Genomic DNA, 26,179 nt, shown 5'->3' with positions numbered 1-26,179 from the left:
AAGCGTAAGAGGACATGCACAAATGTATTAGCCAACTAACCTAATGCCTGTCTGTCTAATTTCCTTATAAATTTATCAACATTTCCTTATAAGAAATAGGATTTACCCTTTCCATTTATAGTAAGCAGAAATTTAAAAAAAAAGGAAAAAGGAAAAAGGAAAAAAAGGGTTGGGTTCTGGCAATGAATAAGCATGATCGAGCGCACCAAAACCAAGAACTAACAAGAAAATTACACAGCCGCAATAGCCAAAGCCGAAGCCAAAAACCGAGGCTTTGCCTTTTGCTTTGCTTGCGTTAATTCAAAGCATAAAATCCTACAGAGCTCGCTACTCTACTCTGCTCTGCAACTATTTGCGCAACGTCTATATTTATTGTCGTAATTTTTCTCATCGTCTACGGTCCGGCCCCGAGAGCTTAGGTGCCTTGAAGATCTGATTGGATACGGAGAGAGAGAGGTGTTGGGTGTTTAGGGTTTGGGGAGCCTCAGCGAGATGGCGGTCTCGGGGCAGTCCATCAGGTTCTGCGGCCCCGCCTCTGCCGGACCCAGCGGAGGCAGTTTCGACGCGCTCAATCGCGTCCTTGCTGACCTCTGCACCCGAGGCAACCCCAAGGTCGGTCACATATGAGGAATTTTAATTGTTCTCTGTATTTTCTGTTTGGTTCTCGGTAAAATGGAATTTTTTTCTCTCTTTCTCGGTTCTGTAATCTGTTACTTCCTGACTAGACAGTGGAAGGAAAATCAAAATGGCAAGGGCGAATTTCTGGTTTTCAATTAATGGAGGACTAATAGGTTTAGTGGATAAAGCAAGTTGTGAATTTTATGATTTTAAGTAAATTTGAGAACTTTTTCTCACTATACTTTGGATTACTTCTCAGATAATCATTACACTAGCTTTAATTCAAGTAAGGCTAGTAGTCTTGAGGGCCCTATTGTTTTGAAGGTTACCTTCAAAATTTTTAATTTATCCTTGTGCCATACAAGGAGACTTAAAGCTGCTTAAACTCTATAATTCTGTTCTACGCAGGAGGGGGCTTCATTAGCTTTGAAGAAGCATCTGGAAGAAGAAGCCCGTGACCTCAGTGGAGAAGCATTTTCCCGTTTCATGGATCAGTTGTATGATCGGATTTCATCTCTTCTGGAGAGCAGTGATGTTGCGGAGAACTTAGGAGCTCTAAGAGCTATTGATGAGTTGATAGATGTGGCATTTGGAGAGAATTCCTCAAAGGTTTCAAAGTTTGCTAATTACATACGGACTGTGTTTGAGGTAAAGCGTGATCCTGATATTTTGGTCCTAGCTAGTAGAGTTCTGGGCCATCTAGCCAGAGCAGGGGGAGCGATGACTGCAGATGAAGTGGAACGCCAGGTTTGTTGCCTTTTTCTTTCTACACTCCTTTAACATAACATAATCTGATTTGAAGCAGTTTGTGAAGCATCTGATAAGCCTTGGTCTCTTAGATAAAAATTGCTCTCGGGTGGTTGCGTGGGGATAGAGTCGAGTATCGACGTTTTGCTGCTGTCTTGATCTTGAAAGTAAGTGCAACAATATTGCTTTTATACTCCATTTGCACATCAGGAAACTTGCCATATCATCTGATGGAGCTTCTCTTCTTAAAAATTTAAAAAGAATATCCTCTCATGGAACTTTTGCCTTTGCTTCCTTAGCAGTTTTCAATACAGGAAATACGTCCGTAACGCTATGTTTTGTTATTATAGGAAATGGCAGAAAATGCTTCAACAGTGTTCAATGTTCATGTACCTGAATTTGTTGATGCTATTTGGGTTGCTTTGAGGGATCCAATGTTGCCTATTCGAGAGCGAGCTGTGGAAGCTCTGCGTGCTTGCCTTGGTGTTATTGAGAAACGTGAGACACGCTGGCGTGTGCAATGGTATTATCGTATGTTTGAGGCCACTCAGGAAGGGTTGGGTAAAAATGCTTCTGTTCACAGCATACATGGTTCTTTACTTGCAGTTGGAGAGCTTTTGAGGTTGGTAGAGTTCATAGAGATGAGAATATTTTTGGGTGTGTAAATATGATTGCCATTCACTATAAGTATCATTCTCTCTCATCACAGTCATTTACACGAATACTTGTGATTGATTCTTGCTTGCTCGAATGAAGTTTTTGCATGTATTTTATGCGACCTTGTAGTAGTGACTGTATTCCATTAGGTGAAGCACATATGGTGATAATGGTAGACTAAGGAAACCCAAATGGGCACACGTGGTAGCAATGTCGGAGCAAGTAAAATTATTCAAAATTCATGTGATTTAGTGAGACTGGAAGCGCTGGTGCCTATCTGAAATGTACATGTGCTATGCTACTTTGTGCTATCTTGTTATTTAACCTAGTCATCATCTTCTCCTCCTTCAGCTATCAAATGTGTCCCTTGGTTTAAAAAAAAGGTTCATTTCATCTGGGCAGGAATACAGGTGAATTTATGATGTCAAGGTACAGAGAAGTTGCAGAAATTGTCCTTAGATATCTTGAGCACCGCGATAGGCTGGTTCGCCTGAGCATAACTTCGTTGCTACCTCGAATTGCTCATTTTCTGCGCGATCGATTTGTCACAAACTACTTAACGGTTTGTCAACTGTCCTTTATTATGAAATTGTAACTGGCTGGCAGAATGTTCAGGTTGAACTCTGTTTCACTTATCTTTTCTGTTTATCACCCGGGATATGTAAGGTAGTGCTGTTTCTCGCAGATATGCATGAATCATATTCTTGCTGTTTTGCGAATACCGGCTGAGCGCTCCAGTGGTTTTGTTGCCCTTGGGGAGATGGCTGGTGCTTTGGACGGGGAACTTGTCCACTATTTGCCGACAATTACGTCTCACTTACGTGATGCAGTATGTCAACTTGACTGATCTTGGTCCTCAACTTATTTATTTATCACCTTATTGTCCTCACGTTATTTATTTGTCTCTGCTGTGTTATTTATTTAGTCTGTAGGTTATGGGTTATAATTGTGATGGTGGACGTATCTCTGACTGTCATTTTATCATTTGTTCTACAGATTGCTCCACGTAGAGGTAGACCCTCGCTTGAGGCTTTGGCTTGTGTTGGAAACATTGCAAAAGCAATGGGGCCTGCTATGGAACCTCATGTTTGTGGTCTTTTGGATGTTATGTTCTCTGCTGGCCTTTCCCCTACGCTTGTTGAGGCCCTTGAGCAGATAACTACCAGGTACACTGGGTTGTTCAAGAGCTTCTCATTGCACGAATTTGGTGATTAGTCATCCAAGTGAACTGACGTGCACAATTTTGTTATTTCAGTATTCCATCCTTGCTGCCTACCATCCAAGATCGGTTGCTTGACTGCATTTCGGTGGTTCTTTCAAAATCCCATCATCCTCAGGGAAGGTCAGCTGTTGGCATGGGTAGAGGAAATTTAATAAATATGCCTCAGCAAGTCTCGGACCTCAGTGGTTCAGCCCTCGTGCAGCTTGCTTTGCAGACTCTAGCTCGTTTTAATTTCAAGGTTTGTGTGCATACCAATGTCCATTGTGAATCCTAGTTGCATCTTTAATCTCACACATAAGCTAATATATGGTTTAGGGCCATGACCTTCTTGAGTTTGCAAGAGAATCAGTGGTTGTATATTTGGATGATGATGATGGAGCCGTCCGAAAAGATGCTGCCCTCTGTTGTTGCAGATTAGTTGCAAATTCCTTTTCTGGTGTGCAATATGCTTCGGGTAGGTCCAATCGAGGAAAGCGACGACGTCTTGTTGAGGAGGTATGGTTTTGAACACAACAAATTATGCTAAATATTCCGAACTGTGGATTCTTTTGAGTTGTTTGTAGGCTGTAAAGCCAATTTTGTGCTTCTTGTTATGTTCAGCAGTCTTTTTCCTCATATTTGTCTAATTTCTTTTCTATTTTCAAATTATTGATGAGAAAGATCATGAAAACCTTAGGCCTTTGCGTATTTTTCCAATAAATGCCTGCCTTTTGATTATACACCTCCAATCCACATATGCTGATACGAGTCATATGACAACTTTTAAAACATACCCATTCATCAGAGTTTGGGGACCTTCCTTTGTTTCCATCTTTGCAGATTGGAAGGCAACTGTTTTATTGGAGGAACTGGTTATAATGCAATCCCTTGTATTTTATATATTTTAGATTTGGTTCTAGTGGACGTATTGTTCTCAGTAGTATGTGATTGTACCTTTTTCCAAATAAATGTAAAATAACTATATTTCAGATAGAAAATTGTATTGAAGATATGCATTAGGTTTTAAACTCTTAGATAGCTCTTTTTACAAGTTATAATTTGTCAAATATCTTTAAGGTAATTTATCATGTTAAGTCACAAAATCTCATTCAATAATCGTCTTAAATATTTTTTCACCTTATTAGTATATGCTTGTTAGCTGGAAATTGGTCTTTTTTGCAGATTGTGGAAAAGCTTCTCATCGAAGCTGTTGCAGATGCTGATGTTATTGTTCGCCATTCGATCTTTTCCTCTCTGCATGGGAATAGAGGTTTTGATGATTTTTTGGCGCAGGCTGATAGTCTGAGCGCAGTTTTTGCTGCTTTAAATGATGAGGTGTGTTTTTCACACTAGATAAATTGTTCATGATTATTGCGCTATATTGGATATGTAAGCTTTGCTGTTTATGCAGGTGATATTAGATATATATATTTTTTCTGTTTGCTTTATCTACCATATTAATGTGCAAAGTTATGTATGGTCTTTGTTGGAATGTAGATTGTTAAATTTATTTAAATATTTGTTGTAACAAATTTCAGTTTGTGAAAATTATTTGTTCCTTTGTGTAATATTGAAGGTTTATGGGGTTGTAAAAATACTATGATATTGTTACAGGATTTTGACGTTCGAGAGTTTGCAATTTCTGTGGCTGGGAGGTTGTCAGAAAAAAATCCTGCTTATGTCCTTCCAGCACTTCGTCGCCATCTCATACAGTTGTTAACTTACCTGGGGCAGAGGTGATGTGAAAGGACTATGAATTATGGTTACTTACAGTTTCTTTTTCCTTTTTCTTTTTCTTTTTCTTTTTGGTAAGAGGTTACTTACAGTTGCATAAATTAATACTAGAATGGAAAGTGTCATATATTGACTTCTCTTGCTATGTCAGCAGTGCAGATACCAAATGCCGGGAAGAAAGTGCGAAGTTACTTGGTTGTTTAATACGGAATTGTGAACGGCTAATACTTCCATATATTGCTCCAATACACAAGGTGTAATAGGTCATTCAGGGCATGTTTTGTTTATCTTAGTCCTGTAAATTTGTGTTCTTTCCCCTTATCTCATAGTGAAGGTCTGATTTTGCAGGCACTCGTAGCAAGACTTAAAGATGGCACCGGTGTCAATGCAAATAATGGCATTATTAGTGGAGTTCTTGTAACTGTTGGGGATCTTGCTAGAGTGGTGGGTATATTTGGCTTTAGTCGATCATGGTGCTATTTATTTATATGGAACGAAGGAACTGTTGTTGGTGGTGTATTTGAGGTGTCTGATGCATAGTTTGTGAAGGACATGAGATCGTATTAGCTTCTCTCTCTTTGGTTTTTTATTCTTTGTGGGATAAGACACTGATAACTTTATTAAATATGAGAAATAAAGCATGGAAGAGACAAACAAGGTGTCTATCTGTGCCCCAAAAAAAGGGGTAAATTTCCACAAAATAAGTTCTTCTGAACCAGCATATGTTTTTTATTGCAAAATGTTATTCAAAACTTGACACAAGGCAGTTAGTTTTGTTTACCTCTCTCCAATATTGTCTGTGTGCCTTGTTACTCTGGAGTATTAGTGGCAAATGAAATCTCTGCTTTGGAAATCATTGCTGCATATGATTTAGACTTTCTTGCCTACGATCTTTTTCTGGGGCGGGGAAGTTCTTCGCAATTTTTTTTTTCTACTGGCGGATCACTCATGCAGTCACATTCGTTCTATTAGGGGCTCATTTTATTCTTTAAGGTCTCCAAAAGTTGCTGATATATGCTTTTGTCGCTTATGTATGGTTGGACTCCCATTATGTTGTAAAATCTTTTGGTGCTGTACTAATCTAAATGTTGTATTCTTTTTTGTTTGTTTGTTTTAAAAAAAATCTAGGGTGGTTTTGCAATGCGAAGATACATTCCGGAGCTTATGCCTTTGATTGTTGATGCTTTATTGGATGGAGCAGCTGTCACAAAACGGGAAGTGGCAGTCGCCACTCTTGGTCAAGTTGTACAGAGCACTGGGTATGTACTGTGTGTAGGTTCTTTTAATTTTTTTCTTTCTTTCAGTTTTTATTGTGAGTTAGACACAACTTCAAGATGCTTATGCTTGGTAAACTTATTTGATGAGCACATCATTGTCAAATTTGTCATTCATGTCAAACCTGGGTTCTTTTTTGCATTTTTCTTGTTAATAAAGTAAAAGAGAAATTAATATAGGGTAGGTATAACTGATCAAAATGTTGGTCCGAATGTTGTGTTATTATTAATCCATGAAGCCACAACTAATAGAAATTGGATGATGGACGTCTCGTTCTTCATATTTCTAATATTGTTCAAGTTTTATATATAAAACCTTCTGAAGAGAGAGAGAAGAACTGTTAAGAAGGGGCCAATATGTGGGCCTCTTCCTACCACTGAAGGGGCCAATATGTGGTATTTGAGTTAGTATACAATGTTATTGCAAACCTCGCCTCCCCCGTTCTTAAGTTGGGAGGTTTCTATGGCAGGGATCTAAACAAAAGATCTCATGGCTAGCAAATCTTTTATGCCAAGTAACTGCTAATCTCAAATATTAAGCTGTTAGAAGCCAGTCAATAATAGTTAAATATTGTAGTACTTCCCTTCATGCCTCGGTCTTGCCCTTGAGGTCTGAGCCAACAATATTTAATTATTCTATTAGGTCCTGCATGTGCTAGTGAGCTGGGAAGACTGGTTTGAGAAGTTTGACAGGTAGACTAAAATAGCGCAAGCGTTGAAACACTAGTTCCTGAAATTGCTTTATGCATGGCCAACCACTTTCATTAGAGTATAGTGTCTGGAAAATTTATTCTTTGATTTTGACAGGTATGTAATAACTCCATACAATGAGTATCCACTGTTACTTGGCTTACTCTTGAAGTTGCTGAATGGTGAATTAGCATGGTCTACAAGACGTGAAGTACTAAAGGTATACCTATTAACCAGATTGTATGGTTATTAGTCGTAACCAATATTTAAAAACTGCTCTTGGGTTTCTCCAGGTTCTTGGAATTATGGGTGCTTTAGACCCTCATGCGCATAAACGAAATCAGCAATGCTTGCCTGGGCCACATGGAGATGTTACACGTAATGCCAGTGAATCTGGTCAACACATTCAATCTGTGGATGAATTGCCTATGGACTTGTGGCCATCATTTGCAACATCTGAAGATTATTATTCCACGGTAGCACATCAACCTGCTAAATGACCTTTGTTGTTGAATTATATTATGTCTATAAATATATATAAAAATGCACGATGCTCCTCATTGCTGCTGATTGCGTTTGCATTGACTTCACAATCAATGGCTATGCTGATCTACGACTTTTGCCATGCCTACAATTGAAAATCTCCGCACATATTATGTACATGAATATGATAAATGACTTTTGTCATATTTGCTTGTTGCATATGTTATGACTACAGGTTGCAATCAATTCTCTCATGCGTATACTTAGGGACCCTTCACTTGCTACTTACCACCTAAAGGTGGTCGGATCCCTTATGTTTATATTCAAGGTATTTAGCATAAAGAAATTTAATTTCTGTTTATTTGATATAATCTTCTACTCTTCTTATAAAAGTGTTATTTACTATTATTATTGATTCATGTAGTTTTTCTTGACATCTAACGTTGTCCTTTTTTCATTGCGAGGTTAGTCGATGGGTCTTGGTTGTGTTCCATACTTACCAAAGGTTGGTATATAATTGTTTCAATTGTGATTGGATTTTTTTATTTATTTTTTATTTTTTTATTTATGGTACACACACATGCATACATGTACTAACAGATATGTGTGTGAACTGTGTACATGCGCTTTCTTGTTAAACCTTAAATTTCATAATTGGGAACTATTTGATATGTTGCCTTCCATTTTTGTATGAAACATAAGTTAAGTTTATTCATGTTTTGGGAAGTCCATTTCTATTTATTTTTGAAAGAAACAAATTCATTATCAATATTCTTCAACTGTCCATTTACTGTCCATTTTCATCTTGAATTTTATTTAGCTCATTGACGGTTTATATACTGGTGTATTTGCTGTTTTTGTGTTTGGTGTTTCTGGCTTTAAGTTGTGCGTTTTTACTCTTCTTCCCTGTAGGTTTTGCCTGATCTCTTCCATATAGTCCGTACATGTGATGATGCTTTAAAGGATTTTATAACATGGAAGCTTGGAACTCTAGTATCTATTGTGCGTCAGGTATATTATGATGTCGTGACACTTTCTAAGTTTTCACACATGTAATGATTGTGGAGGATTTCTTGATGGTCATATGTGGGTTTGATGTGCTGTGCAGCACGTTCGGAAGTATCTGCATGAGTTACTCATTCTAATTTCAGAACTATGGTCAACCTTCAGTTTTCCTGCTGCTGGCCGTCCTCAACTTGGCTATCCAGTAAGCTTGCCCTTTTCTTTTTGGTTCCAATTACTCATCATGAGATTGATCTTTAGTGCTTGAATGTACCAGTGTGATTAACTTCTATTCTTCTGTAATCTTTTTCAGGTTCTGCATCTAGTGGAGCAACTTTGCTTAGCTCTCAATGATGAATTCCGAACATACCTTCCTGATATTCTTCCATGTTGTATTCAAGTTCTAAGTGATGCAGAACGGTATAATGATTATACTTATGTTCTTGACATCCTCCGTACCCTTGAAGTGTTTGGTGGTTAGTACCCTTCATTTTTCATTATCATGAATATTGATATTTAAATTAGCTTAGCAAATAGTCTCAACTATTGATATTAGAAATTCATGTCTGATGAAAAAAATATCTGTCAAGCTCAAGACTGAATTAGTTTATTAACAATGAGAAAGTAAATATGACAGTCAAATTCTTCAAGTCAATTTTAGTTTATTTAAGGATATTGGCCATGTGAATGTGCAATCTATTGAAGAGTAATTGCAGTAAAAATCGTAAAGGGAAAGGAGGAATTGTATTTTGTGAATTACATGTAAAACATAGGCAAGAGATATAATTTGATATCTTCTTTTTAACACTCACGGAATAGAATATCTGTATTTGAGAATCCTGCTTGGAAAATTTTCTTTCTTTCAAGATAGAACCCAAAATAATGAGAAAATGTACGTATGACAGTTAGCTTTGTTCTTGTAGCCTTTTCTATTGGATTAATGGATTTCACAAAAATGGCTTGTTATCTTTTGAGATTTAGAAGTAAAAGGTTTTTGGGCTTTCTGCTCAAAAGGCACCAAGGCTGGCTGTATGGGTCTTTTAAGTCCCAAAAGAACAAAATGGTTTCCTCTGTTAGAGCTCTAAAAGCATTGTATGCGATTAGTTTGGAGTATATATATGCCAACCTGTAAAGACTCATTTCATCTTAAAAATGTAGGAACATTGGATGAACATATGCATCTGCTTCTTCCTGCACTGATTCGCTTGTTTAAAGTGGATGCTTCAGTGGATATAAGACGTGCTGCTATCAAAACTTTGACAAAATTGATCCCTCGTGTGCAGGTTGTCATCACACCCCGTGTTCCTTTCTTAAGTAAAAAAACATAATTCAGTTCTATCTTGAATCTTGATTGTGATGTGTTATTTTTCTTTTTCAGGTTACTGGTCACATATCTTCTCTTGTGCATCACTTGAAGTTAGTCTTAGATGGGTCTGTTTCCTTTTTCCTTGGCTTTGAATAGTATATGTTATTTCACATTTGCATCACCTTGTCCATCATGCTTAGCTATATGATGTGATCTCCTTGTGCAAATGTTGGTCTTTCTAGACCTCGGTCAAAAATTGTCCTCAGCGGGTAACTAAGTTGCTTAAACACACCCACTTTTCTATTTTATTTGACTATTTTAGTTTTAGACAAACTTTATAAATATTCAAACTTTTCTGTCAATGGATTTTCTGTAACTACTACATTCTATCTTTTTCTTTTTTGGCTACAATTGCAGATTTATTGGTTGGTTTAGAACAATTAATGACAGCTTGCTTCCATCCGGTTCTAATTTTTGTAATTTCTTTTCATTTTTATTATCACTGTTTGAGACATCATTTATATCATAATGATGGATGGTTAAAGTTAGGACTTCAACTTTAATTTCTCTCTAGTTTAGAGATCATTGTGACTGTGATTCCATTTTTGTATTGCCCAAATTTTTTGAGGATGTGCTTTATGGTGTATGCTGTTAATAGATCAGTGATGATCACTATAACTTAGTTATGCTCTAGATTTTGAATTTTTTTTTTTCTTTTCATGTTTTCCTTTTCCTTTTTTTTTTTTGGTCCTGTTCTATTAACATGTGGATCAGTATGCCTGAGTTGCTGTTTCTTATTTTGGTGTATCTCCTGAATATTTCTGAGGTTGTGTGTCATGGCTACAGGTTATCAATAGTTTGAGAATTTTTTTATTTGGTTTGATGTTATAACTTTCAGCTGGGGAATGATCTGGCGTCTTAAATACTCTGGTATTTTATGAGATGTGTCTCTTGATTTTTAGTTACATATCTAACACTCTCAACTGTTTGAACTTTTGTACTGCAGGAAGAATGATGAGCTCCGGAAAGATGCTGTTGATGCGCTTTGTTGTCTAGCTCATGCCCTTGGGGAGGACTTTACCATTTTTATCCCATCAATACACAAACTTCTGTTGAAACATCGCTTACGGGTCTTCCTCATCCCCTACTTTATTTCCAAATGTTTTTCCTTAAAAATAAATTGTTTGTGGTTTCTTACTTCTGGTGATATTAAGTAAACAAGGTTATTTCATATCAGCATAAAGAATTCGAGGAAATCGAAGGTCGTTTGCAGCGACGAGAACCGCTAATTTTGGGGAGCACAGCTGCTCAAAGATTAAGTCAGCGACCTCCAGTGGAGGTTATCACTGACCGTTTGAGTGATTTGGAGATTGACCCTTATGATGATGGGTCTGATGTGCAGAAACAACTCCGAAGCCATCAGGTATCTCTCCTGTGATTACACGTTCTGTAATTTTCATGCTATTATGTTTGTCAGCAGTCAAAATTTGTTGGAAGACCAAGTGCCCTGGAAAAAGCCTAGGTAATGACTGCGTTACTTTGATGTAAGATGGTATTTGGACATTTGAACATGTCGAAGGCAGTGTCTTTTTGGGGCTAGCAGTTTCTGGGGAATTTAGATGTAAATATAATGATATTAGGAATAAAATGTCAAGCAGATCAGATATTGCATAGCCACTTCTAATCTAGTGACAACTGTTTTGCAAGTACAGAGGTTGGTGTCAAACACAGCACATATTGTATAGTTATTACTATGGGACCTTTTTCTTAAACTCTTGTTTATCTAATGTGGTTGTTAAACATGGCAATTTTTCTTTTTATTTGCTATTAGATTTTGCTAGGGTTATACTATATTGGTTTTGTTTTCTTTTTCATGTTATAACATAATCCCTATTCTTTTATTTTCTATTTTATGTCAGCATAGTGGTTCCTGTTTCTTTATGCTGCTTATGTATGTGTTAAAAATGCATAGATCTGGCTATATCTGATCGGCTTTGCCTTCCCATCTCTTTTTATGATAATATTTTTATTATTTTATTTTAGATGTAAGTTGATTATTTGACTTGTACAAGTTACATACAGGTTAATGATAGTCGGTTACGCAATGCTGGAGAGGCTTCTCAACGCAGTACCAAAGAAGATTGGGCAGAATGGATGAGACATTTTAGTATTGAGCTTCTCAAGGAGTCTCCTTCTCCTGCCCTACGAACTTGTGCAAGGCTTGCACAGTTGCAGGTATTGCATATAATACTAATGTGTACATTCTTTCCTTTGGAGTTTGGGTTCTGATCTCCTGCATTTTGCAGCCATTTGTTGGGCGCGAGTTATTTGCAGCGGGTTTTGTTAGCTGTTGGGCACAGCTAAATGAGACTAGTCAGAAACAGTTAGTTCGGAGTTTGGAGATGGCATTTTCATCTCCTAATATTCCTCCTGAAATTTTGGCAACACTTCTTAATTTGGTATGTCTTTTGAGCATATGGATTACTCCTAAAAATAGATGTAACATAAGAAGCTGCAAATGAAATTCTTCTTGTTATTTGAGCATCTCTGCCTGCTGAACTATATTGCTATGGTACATTGTACATCTAATTAAGGCTGCTGAACTGAGCTGTTCATATGGTTTGATGCTTGTTGAAATTTATTATCTAAAGTACACAACTTGAGGTTCTATATGGAAACATGGAGAAGAAAAGAAAGGAAACTATGTCGTACTGCATCAAATTTCTTTGGCATGAGATAGCAACTTTCTTTCTATTGTCTGACTTTGTTGATTTTGTTTGATTAATTGATTCTGAAGGCAGAGTTCATGGAACATGATGAGAAACCTCTTCCTATAGACATTCGCCTGCTTGGTGCTCTTGCGGAAAAGGTAAAATTATTTATTTTCTTTACTTCTTTGCTTATATTTTTGGTTGGTGGTTGTTTTTTTTTTGGGGGGGGGGGGGGGGGGGGGGCGGCGGTTTTTGGGGGGGGGGGGTTGGGTGTGGTGTGTGGTTGGAGCTGGTGGTGTTGAATTTTGCAATCTCTCTTACATGTTTCATGTATCTTTACTTTATCTATACATGTCAGTGTCGTGCGTTTGCCAAGGCCTTGCATTACAAAGAAATGGAATTTGAAGGAGCACGCTCCAAGAAGATGGATGCCAACCCTGTTGCTGTAGTTGAAGCACTCATACATATAAACAACCAGTTACACCAGCATGAGGTTCACTGTAAAAGAAATTTTTTAAAACCGCTTCTTTCACTACTATATTCTGAGGTTTGATATCCCTGTGAACATGCATTGCCCGACCATTTTATTAATAAATTTGTGTTTCTCAGGCTGCAGTTGGAATATTGACCTATGCCCAACAACATTTGGATGTTCAACTAAAAGAGTCATGGTAATTTTGAGTATTATATACTCCAATCATTTTCATGCCCTTGAAATAATTCATTTTCTTGCTATGGTTTCTTTGACGATGTGAATTTCAAGAGCCTTTTTTCCCTTTAAAAAAAAAAAAACTATTTTTGGGTGTATTTTTGGATTTAATTTTATAATTGGTTTGTACTCCTCCATGCCCTTTACTCAATTTTCATTATTTAATTACAGAAAGTAACTTCAATTTCAACTTATTTTTATAAAGACATTGGAAAAGAATATCACTCATAGTTCACTGCATTTTTGTACTATTTTCTAAGTCAATGAATACCAGTTTTTCTTACCCCAAAAAAGAAAAAGAAAAAGAAAAAAAAAGAATATCACTCGTATCATGTTGTACTTGTTTAGGTATGAGAAGTTGCAACGATGGGATGATGCTCTCAAGGCCTACACCGCAAAAGCCTCCCAAGCATCGAGTTCACATCTTGTTTTGGATGCCACTTTAGGTCCGTGTTGCTTATTTTATTATTGTTGTTGCTTTAGATGTTAATATGCAATCAAATTTGTTTAATTTACTGTTACTACATTGTGATGTTAAATTTTTTGTAATCTGGGATCATTTTTTGCGTGTACTAGTTTCTGAATATGCTTTGTATTGGTTGCTTCTGTAGGTCGGATGCGATGCCTTGCTGCTTTGGCACGATGGGAGGAGCTTAACAACCTGTTCAAGGAATTTTGGACCCCAGCTGAGCCGGCTGCTAGATTGGAAATGGCACCAATGGTTGGTTTGTGATTAAATAGGGCACCTTGATGTCCTGCTTGCTTGTGTAATAATATTTATGCATTTGATTATACCAGGCTGCAAGGGCTGCTTGGAACATGGGGGAGTGGGATCAAATGGCAGAATATGTGTCTCGGTTAGACGATGGTGATGAAACCAAACTTAGGGGTTTGGGGAACACTGCTGCTAGTGGTGATGGAAGCAGTAATGGCACATTCTTTAGAGCTGTTTTGTTAGTTCGAAGAGGAAAGGTATAATGCATTTTGGTCCTTTTGTACTTTTGATAATTTAATATAATAATTCTACTCATATGATTCTTTTTAATGAAACAAGGTTTTATATTTCCTTTTTAAGATCATGAAATATCCATGTTACTCGTTTGTGTAATATTCTTTCAACCTAACATAATGGGAAGAACAAGTTGTGAATTGTACTTCAAGAATCAACCTGACAAGACATAAGGACACCAAAATCATTTGACAGATGCGTTTTGTTAGTAAATAGTCAATACATTTTATCTTAATAAATGCGAAAACCTGTCCTAGTATAAACGTATATTCTATTTGCTTGTTAAAAAGGCCACTCTTTTTAAATGAAACAGAATCTCTCTCTTCCCCTATTGTGTGATGATTTCAATTCGTCATTTAGCATTTGACATACAAGGTTTATTACACAGTCAAAGTCCATTTATATTATACTATAATATATGTGTGTGTGTGTGTGTGTGTGTGTGTGTGTGTGTGTGTGTGATGATTTCAATTCGTCATTTAGCATTTGACATACAAGGTTTGTTATACAGTCAAGTCCATTTATATTATACTATATTTTATATATATATATATATGTATATATTACTTACAGAAAAGAGAACAGTTGTGAAGTTTTCGTTGTAGCTAAAGGATATCATAAGTATTGTGTAAACTAATATAGGGTGCCTGAACATTTTTGCGGAAATTCTTTGTTTCTTATTGTATATGACCTGTTTCATTTTGTTATCTATTGTTTTCGGATACAGTATGATGAAGCACGGGAGTATGTGGAGAGAGCTAGGAAATGCTTGGCAACAGAGCTTGCTGCTTTGGTGAGTCTTCATTTTTTATCTTTATAAATTTTTGCATTTGTCTATAAGCTTCCTAGTCTATGAGCCCACGTGATCGAGTTTCACAAGCTGATGTTGAAGCATTCTGTTGGAATTTTAAAGCAAGGACTGTATTGAATGTTGAAGCAATATATGGACTACAGCATAAGAGTGATATGGTGTATCGCGAAGTTATGTTTCTCTGAAAGGTTGAAAGAAATACTAAGAAATTTCTCATTCGATCGTGAAAATCTTATGGTTTGAAACACTTGGTCACAACAAGCTGAACAGTCCTTTTTCGGAAAAGTTATGTTACTAATATGGGGTCTTAGTTATTTTCATTAACTTGGCAGCCTAGTATGTCGTTTTTTCAATAGAATTCAACATTTAATAGTTTCTCTTATTAGATTTTTTTATTATTGGCATTCTTTGTTGTGAAGGTTTTGGAGAGCTATGAACGTGCATATATCAATATGGTCCGTGTTCAGCAGCTATCAGAACTTGAGGAGGTTTGCTCTTTTGTTTTTTGTTTTTTTTTTTGGGATGGGAGGGGGAGGCATGAGGGTCAATTGAGTTTTTGTTTTTTTTACCCTCTTCCTATATATGTGTACTATGAATCATAATATAAAGATCTCTGATCAGGTCATTGATTATTGCACACTTCCTCTGGGGAACGCTGTTGCTGAGGGACGACGAGCCCTTATTCGCAATATGTGGAATGAGCGGATACAAGGTGCAAAACGTAATGTTGAGGTAAACATGCTTTATAAATTATACATATAGGCTTATAGCTAGTTTCTGTATAACTGTCAAAATAAATAAAAGGCTCAATGGGACTTTTGCGAACATTTGGATACATAAACTTTCTTCTTGTAACCTTTTCGATTGAGCTATGATCATTACTGATTACTTGCTTCATATTGTAAGTAATCAAGTTTACTTCTCTGGAGATGTAGATTTTGATGTCAATGTCAACCTGCCGACCCTTAATCTCGTGTTTCTATGTGGTTCGATATGTCCATATTATAGTATATATAATATACCTATAGATACTGGAAAATAATTGTGTGATTTCTGTTGCTCCATAAGAACCTGAGAGACCTAGCCTGTTCCATTTGGTTCCATTTGGTGCCTCCATATCATCAGGTTGGGTTATCAGGAGAAGAGGGTCTATGGCATAGCTCTATTCTGTGCACAGTTATTTCCCCCCTTCTTGCCTCTTGATGGGTCACATTATGTGGGCTATGTTGTGAAAACGTTTAAGAATGGGAAAAAAAAACACTCAAGAAAGGCAAGAAAATAAGCCAGAAGATAAAGAACACCAAGAATTAGCGTGGTTCGGCTATGCCTATGTCCATGGGGCAGCAACAATGAATCTCCACTAGATCAATAATGTACAACAAAATATCATATCAGGCCTCTAGGTTCAAGACTTGATGAACAACTAGAAAGAAAAAGAAAATGAGGTACTATTCTTATCAAATCTCCTTATATAGCCATGATAGTGAGCTTCATCAACTACGAAATCTAATCCTATTTGGAATTTGATTACCAAGTACATGAAACCTTCTTCAATTGGTAATAGGATTCGTATCCTTCAAAATTATTATACCTAATAAGCTTAGGAAATTCGTCATGGGCTGGACAACCCAGCAGACTACACCTTAAACACTAGGTCTTGTGTACTATACCAAAGTCCTCAAAGATTCAAAATCTGGAGTAAAATCTTGCTTAGGAGCATTGTGAATTAACCCCAGTTCAAGAACTTATGCATGCAAATACACATCTTCATGGTTGGTTTACTGAATTGGATCATGCTTGAATATGCAGGTATGGCAAGCTCTTTTAGCAGTTAGAGCACTTGTTCTACCTCCTACAGAAGATGTTGACACTTGGCTTAAGTTTGCTTCCCTTTGTCGGAAAAGTGGGCGAATTAGTCAGGCTAGATCTACTTTAGTCAAACTCTTACAGGTTGGTGGTGTATAAGTATCAAAAGATATTAGCATTGCATGTATTCTCATCTTGTTTGTTTACTTAAGATTGTTTTAATTGTGTTCAGTATGATCCTGAATCATCTCATGAAAGCGTGCGGTACCATGGGCCTCCACAAGTGATGCTTGCATATTTGGAATATCAATGGTCACTTGGAGAGGACCTTAAGCGCAAGGAAGCGTTTGCAAGGCTTCAGGTAGAAAATATTTCCCTTTTTGTAAAAGCACCAATGAGCAAGTACTTCTGCTTCAACTACTTATGAACTACATACTTTGCTAATCTCTTACTGTGAATATTGCTTGGCTATGACAATATTGTTTAGAATTTGGCAATAGAGCTTTCAAGTGCACCCAGCATGCAACCAGATACTCCAACTGGCTTGATGAGCTGTAGTAGTCCAAGTGTTCCACTTCTTGCCCGTGTGTATCTCAGACTTGGATCCTGGAAATGGACTCTTTCTTCTGGATTGGATGATGATTCTATACAAGGTTTGTGTTGCTTATTTTGTTCCTGGTCTGCAGATGTTATCGATCTTCTGTTGATTGTTTTTCATTTTGTATAGAAATCCTTGCTGCCTTCCGCAATGCAACTCAATATGCCAATAAATGGGCAAGGGCATGGCACACATGGGCGCTGTTCAATACAGCAGTGATGTCTCTTTATACTGTAAGAGGTTATGCAAGTGTTGCTTCACAGTTCGTTGTTGCAGCAGTCACTGGATATTTTCACTCAATAGCATGTTCGGCCAATACTAAAGGTGTTGATGATAGTTTACAGGTAAATAGTATTCCTTTACTGAGCCTGACTTGCAACATGAATGTCATTCTGGTCTTACCTGTTCAGCCTGAGCCAGATTCGAGTATTTGGCATATTATGTTCAGTTTGTCTTTGTACTGCATTTGAAGAGCCGAGCTTTTTCATTTGATTTTTATCATTTAAATTTCTCTATTATATAAAATCACTTGCTTTGTTTGAAATTTAGTAATTTTCAAGACCTTTTTGGTTTCTATGTCTTGCAATGGCTCTACAAATTTAGGTTCTTGAATGTGAGTTGCACTATGTGTTTGATATCATATGAGAAAGTCATCCATGCTTCCATTTTAATATCTGCTGAAGTTATTTAAGTGTGAACCCACGTACTTTTAAGTAGTTCTTATTTATAAAGATAATAATAGATGTATGATTATGTATCTTATTATGACCAGATAAAAGCTTAAAATGAAATTTATTATTCACATTTCAGTATAGTGCAATTGGTCGGCACACTGCTCTTAGGAAGCAGTGTATTTCCTGTATATCATTTATCTTGTAATTTCAAGATGTTGCTGATGATCTCTGTGGAAACTGTTATGTGGTTCAGGATATTCTTCGTCTTCTTACATTGTGGTTCAACCATGGAGCTACTGCAGAAGTCCAAATGGCACTACAGAAGGGGTTTGCACATGTTAATATTAACACATGGCTGGTGGTTTTGCCCCAAATAATTGCCAGGATACATTCTAATAACCGTGCTGTGAGGGAACTAATACAGTCACTTTTGGTGCGAATTGGACAAAGTCATCCACAGGTATGGTTTTATGATCTATTACTTGTATTGTATGAATATCAAGATTGTGAATTTGGTTTGTTGATGGACCGGTGGAATTTGGTTACGTTTTTATTTATTATGAAGTTTCATTCGTTTTTGTTGTATTCGTGAGTTTTACACTAGTATTTTCAGTTGAACTATGATGTGCTCCAGAAAAGACCGATACTTGTGTATCTCCACAATGGTTTGTTATGTGCAAGGGCAGGATACAGTTCTCGTCATTCTTTGACGCCGTCCCTTCACAACCAATGATTATTCATTTGTTTGGAGTGGTATGGGTTTGCCTCAAAATGTCTATTTGTTGATGTTGTAAAATCATTGTGCATTAGGGCCACCAAAATGGCGATTGCCCTTTGGCTGTGTGCAGTATTGACTTCTATATGGATAAGGTTGGATAGGAATGATAAGGTGGAGGAAGTGGGTTTACTTTGGGTAGAATTAGACTTTTAGCTTCTCTTTGGGAGTGTTTTTCAAAGTGTATTAGGGATAATTATTTTAGGTGGTTTATCTTGATATGGAGGAGATTCGAATTGAGTAATATTTTTTTGGTTAGATGATTGTAACTCTGATTTTGATGAGCTTCTTGTCCATCCTTGTAATTTTTCTCTTTGATTAATAAATGTTTCTTTTTCTTATTAAATGAATAGAGCACAAGCATGTGTTTCTACTGATTTCTATCCTTTCTTTCCTCATCTCTCTACTTACTTTTTTGTAATTATGCAATTCTTGGTTGGCGTTCCCCTTTCAATCTGAGTAGACCACTTTCACCATGTGGAGTGAAAACGAATCACCTTTCTTTGGATAGGACTTCATCTAGTGTTCAAGTTCCTTTTACATGTTTTGTAGCACGTATGAATGCCAATAATTTAGCTAAGCGAGACTTTCATATGTACTATAGTAACTCAATTCCTTTCACAGGCTCTTATGTACCCTCTCCTTGTAGCATGTAAATCAATAAGTAATTTACGCAGAGCTGCAGCTCAAGAAGTGGTTGACAAAGTTCGGCAGCATAGTGGTGTGCTTGTGGATCAGGTGGAATAATAGTTAAATTCAATTTCCATCAATTTGTTCGGTTCTTTCCCCTTGTTTGACAATAGAAAACCTCTCTTACAAGACACATTACTTTTGGCTACAGGCACAACTTGTATCAAAGGAACTAATCAGGGTGGCAATACTTTGGCATGAACTGTGGCATGAGGCTCTGGAAGAAGCTAGCCGCTTGTATTTTGGTGAACATAACATTGAGGGAATGCTAAAAGTATTGGAGCCATTACATGAAATGCTTGAGGAAGGGGCTATGAACAACAATACCACTATAAAAGAGAGAGCATTCATTGAGGTTGTTTCATTGCTTGTGTTGTCCATGATTTTAAAATCATTACTGCATGCTGAAATATTTGCATTGTTTCTGGGTTTTATTTCATAATTAATTCTTTAGTATCATGTGTCAGTCAACCTGAATTTTCCAAATCAGAGCATGAAAATCTTCCAAAATTACACTGTTGTTTCACTTTTTGACCCTTCAAGCCTTGGTTGGAGCTCCATGCTTCAGTTTTTCTATTGTTGAATATATCACCTTGGTATGATCTCAGGCCTATCGTCATGAATTGCTGGAGGCCTATGAGTGTTGCATGAAATATAAGAGAACTGGGAAAGACGCTGAGCTTACTCAGGTATGAAAGTTTTCTATAGCAGAATTTTTTGTTTCTTTACTTTCTGACTTGAAGTCGTTAATATCTTCGAACTCTGTGAGGTCATAAATGGTCACTCTATGGGTTGGATCCTTGTCTGGAATACTATGAAAGGATCCTTGCCAATTCATGGTTTTCCTTTACTCTCTTGTTATTCCATCCTTGGAGTGGAGGAAATGTATTTGTGTGAGCCTACTTTTTCTAACAGCTTACATGTTATTCCATTTTCATGATCCTGCTGCATTTAAATTTCATATTCTTGGGCGAGTATATCTTGTGATTAGGCCATAAATTACATGAGTTGTCAACATGAAGCAATTCTACCATCCGTTGCATTAGTACATTGTAGCATCAGTTGTATTTGTGTGTAGACCTTGTAAGTTATATATTCGTCAACCACCTAGGGTTTAGTTTAGGAGAACATACGACATCATGATATGACATGGTATTCATCTCTTAGTTTACCACTTCCTGTAAAAATTGAAAGAAAATCTAGCTCAAATTTAAAGTTTGTCCTTTAAACTTGAAAAAAAGACCTTGTTAAGTTTTGGAAGGAAAAAAAAAACAGAGATACCTTCCAATAGTAATTTCAAAAAGTCCTAGTAGTATTCTGAAAAATAAATTATAAGGGGACATCTAGTTATTATCTTCCCAGAAAATATTGTTCAGGAGCTTAACAAATGGGCCTGCACATGTCACATTTTATTTTTTTCGGTCACGCACATGTCACAGTTCTCTGTACACTTACATGGGATATTATAGAACTTTCTATGCACCAGCTCTTGCCTCATCTTGTCCTTTGCGTTTTTAAGTTCCTTGTGATAGAACTTTCTTCATCAGTTTTCAGCTGTATGACTATAAGCTTCGTGGATTTATATGCATTTTAACTGCTTCTTTGTCCTGACGTATGTATTGTGGCATGAAAGCTTTATTTTAGTTTTGTCATAACCCTGGATGCTAATTATTAAAATATGCCTTGAGCAGGCTTGGGATCTTTATTATCATGTATTTAGACGAATAGATAAGCAGCTGCAGAGTCTTACTACTCTGGATTTGGAGGTGAGGAGATCTTTTGCTTCTTTCATGTTTTATTTCTTGCATTGTCATTATATGTGCGCTGACATTTTTCTTTACATATGGTCGCTAGTCTGTCTCACCAGAGTTGTTGGAATGTCGTAATTTGGAGCTCGCTGTTCCTGGGACATACCGTGCTGGTAAGCACACATTTTCCAATAATCTAATGAATGTATTTGTATTCAACTTGAGTTAATAAATAGTTGAATTTTATATTGCAGAATCTCCAGTTGTAACAATTGCATCGTTTGCCCGCCAGCTTGTTGTCATAACATCCAAACAGCGACCAAGGAAATTAACGATTCATGGGAGTGATGGTGAGGATTATGCTTTCTTGCTGAAGGGACATGAAGATTTACGCCAAGATGAACGTGTCATGCAGGTACTCTCTTCTTTCTACCTAAGAAATTGTTAAAAAAATGACCACTGAGGTTCCAAATCATGTATTTCTTTTATCTGTATACACTATTTCTCCTCACATGTTAATGAATTATAAAACCTGACATGTTTGATTTTGTTAGCTTTTTGGTTTGGTGAATACACTACTGGAGAATTCTAGAAATACTGCGGAAAAAGATCTCTCCATTCAACGATATGATGTCGTTCCCTTGTCTCCAAACAGTGGTCTAATTGGTTGGGTCCCAAACTGTGACACCCTTCACCAACTCATTAGGGAGTACAGGGATGCCAGAAAGGTTAGTTGATGTCCTCTGGAAGCTTTATTCTTCTCTAAGCATAGAGGCCCACATATATGGATATGGACACCATTTCCTTGTAAGCTGATTTGCAAGGATAAGTTTTACCCATGGATTTAACGTGGTATAAATGCTTCATGGTTTCAGATCACTCTGAATCAAGAACACAAGTATATGTTAAGCTTTGCTCCAGATTATGATCATTTGCCACTCATAGCTAAAGTGGAAGTATTTGAGTATGCCCTGCAACATACAGAGGGAAACGACCTTGCAAGGGTATGGTTCTTACCAAATGCATGTTCTTCTATGTATTCATTGGTTTGCTTGCTTTGACCTGTTATCAAGGTGTCTAGAACTTCTTTTGATAGGTTCTTTGGCTGAAAAGTCGTACTTCTGAGGTATGGCTGGAGAGGAGGACAAACTATACCAGAAGTTTAGCAGTCATGAGTATGGTATGTGTTTTCCTATGCTCTCATTTTGAGAAAAGTTAAGACCACATTGTAGGCCTCCCCCACAATGTGGTCTAATAATGCGAACCATTCTTTAGGTTTCCTTTCAAAAACCATCCCTGCAAAAAGTCAACAAAATCTAGAACCATTTAGTAATGTAGTTGAATGAATAGATGAAGACAATGTTTTCGATAGACATAGAAATGATCAAGATGATAACCAAACGACCAAACTATTCCAATTTGGCTTTTTGGTTTTTGGATGATCCTTAAATGAAAGGTGAAACACATGCGTTCACACACACACACACACACACACACACACACACACTCTCTCTCTCTCTCTCTCTCTCTCTCTCTCTCTCTCTCTCTCTCTCTCTCTCTCTCGTGAAACACTCGATCTTGGCATATGGTTCAGAACTGTAATGCGGGAACTAAACACCTCACTTACTAATTTTTTCTCCCATAAAAATATCTATGTGAAATTAAAAGACTGTTTCATTTTGTACCAGGTCGGTTACCTTCTTGGATTAGGTGATCGCCACCCAAGCAATCTTATGCTGCACCGCTATAGGTAAGTAATGATTGGTAATTTCGTTGGAAGCAGGTCGACTTATCATTAGTTGACTTTGGAGCATCTCATATTCTATTGTTTACAGCGGAAAAATCTTGCACATCGATTTTGGGGACTGCTTTGAGGCCTCTATGAACCGGGAGAAGTTCCCTGAGAAGGTATATACTACATTGCGATGTACCTCTTGCTATATCTTTAAAATACCGTTTCCAGACATATTCACTATATATATGTATGTATTTTCAGGTCCCCTTTCGGTTGACTAGAATGCTTGTGAAAGCAATGGAGGTCAGTGGTATAGAAGGCAACTTCCGTTCAACTTGTGAAAATGTGATGCAAGTTCTGCGAACAAATAAAGAGTGTGTTATGGCTATGATGGAGGTGTGGATTATTTTGTTTGTTTTGTTCAGTAAGCTATGTTGAAGCATATTACACAGTATCAAGTCCACTATGGACACTAATGGGACATTTTCAGAAAAATATTTGCGAGTTGAATTAATCAGGAGTTGTACAAACACCATCTTTTACCTACATACAGAAGTAATCTATTGATGCAGTACTACTGAATAGAACAGTAAATTATTTCTCATGTAAATCCTCTAATAAGGAGGCTAATTCTTGGTTTTTCCTGTTTTCAGGCCTTTGTTCATGATCCTCTCATCAATTGGCGTCTCTTCAACTTCAATGAAGTTCCACAAATGTCAATGCTTGGAAATAGCCATGTTCCTCCTGTTGTGGATGCTGAAGAACCTTCTCAAAATAGAGAGCTTCCCCAACCACAACGAGGTGCTCGTGAAAGGGAACTCCTTCAGGTATCAGAGAAGTTCAGCATGGGATACTTCCAGACGATGCTGTTGGTTATACTCACATTTTATATGGTTTTTCATGTAGGCTGTTAATCAACTGGGTGATGCTAATGAGGTCTTGAATGAGCGTGCAGTGGTTGTCATGGCTCGGATGAGTAATAAACTTACTGGCCGTGATTTTTCTGCCTGTTCCTCTGTAGCATCCAGCTCTATTCAACATGTAGTTGACCACAGTACACTGATTTCTGGAGATAGTCGAGAAGTTGATCATGGTTTATCTTTTAAGCTGCAAGTTCAAAAGTTGATTATCCAAGCAACTTCTCATGAAAATTTGTGCCAAAATTATGTAGGGTAAGATGTTGCTATTTTTCCTCTCATGCCCATATCAAGTTTGTTTTCACATGGTTTAGAATACTTAAATTTCGGGGAATAATTTAAATTGATGAAAACCCATCTATCTGGACGTCCTAATTGATGAACTTTTTAGTTTGCCCCTTCGTTGGTCTAACCACGGCCATTATGCTTCTTTCAGGTGGTGTCCTTTTTGGTAAGCGCATCAGTCGACTGTACATAACGTGTATATGTATATATACTTTGTACATATTTGTGAGCCACAGCTAGACCTAAGAAGTTTGCTTTTTCAGTTATTCTTGTAGTATATGCACCAACCAATCTTTACTTTTGTATAAAGTAGCTGATAGCCATAGGCGAATTAAACCTCTTGTAGTTCTACAAACAGTATTTGTGTAAATAATAACTTTCATTATAACTAGAGAATCTTTTCTATCCAAGTACCCAAATGTTTTGAAGTGCAAGACCGGTTTTGTTTGATTATCATTGCATCTTTATATAAGTTAGTCGTGACCTAAGTAAAGCTTTGCTTCACAAGAACGTCACTTTCACATTCATTTGCCTGTTTTTACCCATAAAGCATCCTTATTTCAGAACAAAAATAAAAATGTATTTTTTATCTTATATATTTTTTTTAAAGAATTTTGTGCAAACTCATATGACAAGGAGCTTACTTGATGCGAATACTTCTTGATACTGTCTTCTTAAAAATAATATCAATGTTATAAAAATAATTAGAGTATGGAAAGTACTACTGAATATTGAGAGTGGAATTGTATTAGCACTAGTGGTTTTACATTGATAGAACTTTCTCCCTCAGATAAAACTCTTCTAATAAGTTCTCTCACTCTCAAATTTCACTCTATTTTCTCTAGTAACCATGCATGTGAATGCTTCCAACTTATGGGCTCCACACAAAAACCTTTACAACAATCAAAACATTCAGGCAGAAAAAAAAAATATTTGAAAAGACTCATCGTTTACTTCGGGGCCTACTTGGCTACTTAGGATTTGATGCTGGCCCAGCTGATCCTGGCATGATTTGGCCCATTAACTAATTGATGGTACATTGACATTGATCGCGCCTCATTTCTCTGTATGGCTAATCTATTTTGAAAGGGTCTCTTTTGATGCTACATTGACACTTGCATTATTAGTCCTTGATCCTTGTAGTCAGATATGGACCTGACATGTTGAGAATTATGACTTTCATATCGCTCGAATTAATCATATGCGATATGAATGCATAGGTATAATAAAGTATTTGCATTGGAGAAGAACTTTCATGCAAAGCGGATGTTGTGGTAGTTTTCTAAGCTAATCAAACAGTGTCATGTGAGAAAGTTAAAACGTAAGACAATACGTGATTGGCTTGTGATAGCATAATGACCTAACGTTGGTAAGAATTTTTATTTATTTATTTATTTAGATTGAGTCTTATCGTACAAGGCGCGGTATGAGTTGGCATGATAATGACACGTTCCTTAAGAGCTCGGGTCATTGTTTACTTGAAAAACGCATTTTAACAGAGTAATGATATGTTTTATGCATTGAAGAGATGCTTTTATTTTTTGTTTTATTTTTAAAAAGTCCTTCAACCTAGTTTTGGATTTTATTTTTTTTTTCAATAATATGTTTGGGCATTTGTCATGTATGGATCCTTTTGTACAAACTAAATTGATTAGGTTTAGATTTCGGATTTTACCATTTTGACTTTTGGGGTTTAGAGTAGGGATGACAAAAATCCCTGCCCTGCAGGGGCGGGTCCTTGTTGGGTCCCCGACTCTAACGGGGGGAGATTTCGGGGCCAAACAGGTATCGAGTACAGGGATCCCCGAACTTGAAAAATCCTTGACAGGTATGAGGAGGGGTTGGTATTGATGTTCTCATCCCCCGAACCAGACCGAAAAATATATATGTTTATACTTAAATGAATAAATATATAATTGTAATGTTTATGTTTAACCATATGTTAACCTCCATCTCCTAATTCTTCCTAATCTTCTATGGAACTTCATATTGATATGAT

The 26,179-nt window shown here is 36.9% G+C and overlaps 1 protein-coding gene across 1 annotated transcript; it reads left to right on the top strand.

Annotated features, from left to right (window-relative positions):
* On the top strand, nucleotides 32–24,614 carry LOC18766256 (serine/threonine-protein kinase TOR). Its single transcript, XM_020569802.1, has 56 exons — nucleotides 32–612; nucleotides 1,027–1,365; nucleotides 1,458–1,532; nucleotides 1,716–1,987; nucleotides 2,425–2,584; nucleotides 2,708–2,851; nucleotides 3,019–3,188; nucleotides 3,278–3,482; nucleotides 3,560–3,739; nucleotides 4,406–4,558; nucleotides 4,838–4,959; nucleotides 5,112–5,211; nucleotides 5,306–5,401; nucleotides 6,086–6,216; nucleotides 7,039–7,141; nucleotides 7,215–7,397; nucleotides 7,640–7,732; nucleotides 7,874–7,909; nucleotides 8,317–8,415; nucleotides 8,513–8,611; nucleotides 8,720–8,882; nucleotides 9,565–9,689; nucleotides 9,785–9,837; nucleotides 10,719–10,842; nucleotides 10,950–11,135; nucleotides 11,795–11,947; nucleotides 12,019–12,171; nucleotides 12,510–12,581; nucleotides 12,782–12,916; nucleotides 13,033–13,094; nucleotides 13,481–13,578; nucleotides 13,744–13,853; nucleotides 13,931–14,104; nucleotides 14,869–14,934; nucleotides 15,372–15,440; nucleotides 15,574–15,684; nucleotides 16,762–16,902; nucleotides 16,991–17,119; nucleotides 17,246–17,411; nucleotides 17,486–17,700; nucleotides 18,284–18,490; nucleotides 19,430–19,543; nucleotides 19,647–19,850; nucleotides 20,104–20,184; nucleotides 21,187–21,261; nucleotides 21,350–21,416; nucleotides 21,498–21,658; nucleotides 21,798–21,971; nucleotides 22,119–22,247; nucleotides 22,340–22,423; nucleotides 22,932–22,993; nucleotides 23,079–23,151; nucleotides 23,240–23,374; nucleotides 23,632–23,805; nucleotides 23,885–24,150; nucleotides 24,332–24,614. Exons 1-56 carry the CDS (start codon nucleotides 493–495, stop codon nucleotides 24,348–24,350), a joined length of 7,410 nt encoding a protein of 2,469 aa, XP_020425391.1. The 5' UTR covers nucleotides 32–492; the 3' UTR covers nucleotides 24,351–24,614.

This window comes from Prunus persica, chromosome G8, assembly GCF_000346465.2.
Source record: "Prunus persica cultivar Lovell chromosome G8, Prunus_persica_NCBIv2, whole genome shotgun sequence".
Taxonomy (NCBI): domain Eukaryota; kingdom Viridiplantae; phylum Streptophyta; class Magnoliopsida; order Rosales; family Rosaceae; genus Prunus; species Prunus persica.
Note: the sequence above shows the minus strand (reverse complement) of the source record. Positions and strands in the feature narration are given on the sequence as shown.

Bases quoted from the DNA above. Each gene is read 5' to 3' on its own strand.
- LOC18766256 (XM_020569802.1), top strand. From the start codon at position 493: ATGGCGGTCTCGGGGCAGTCCATCAGGTTCTGCGGCCCCGCCTCTGCC. The intron at 12,917-13,032 runs GTTCACTGTAAA...TGTGTTTCTCAG, and splicing joins ACCAGTTACACCAGCATGAG to GCTGCAGTTGGAATATTGAC. The intron at 15,685-16,761 runs GTAAACATGCTT...TTGAATATGCAG, and splicing joins GTGCAAAACGTAATGTTGAG to GTATGGCAAGCTCTTTTAGC.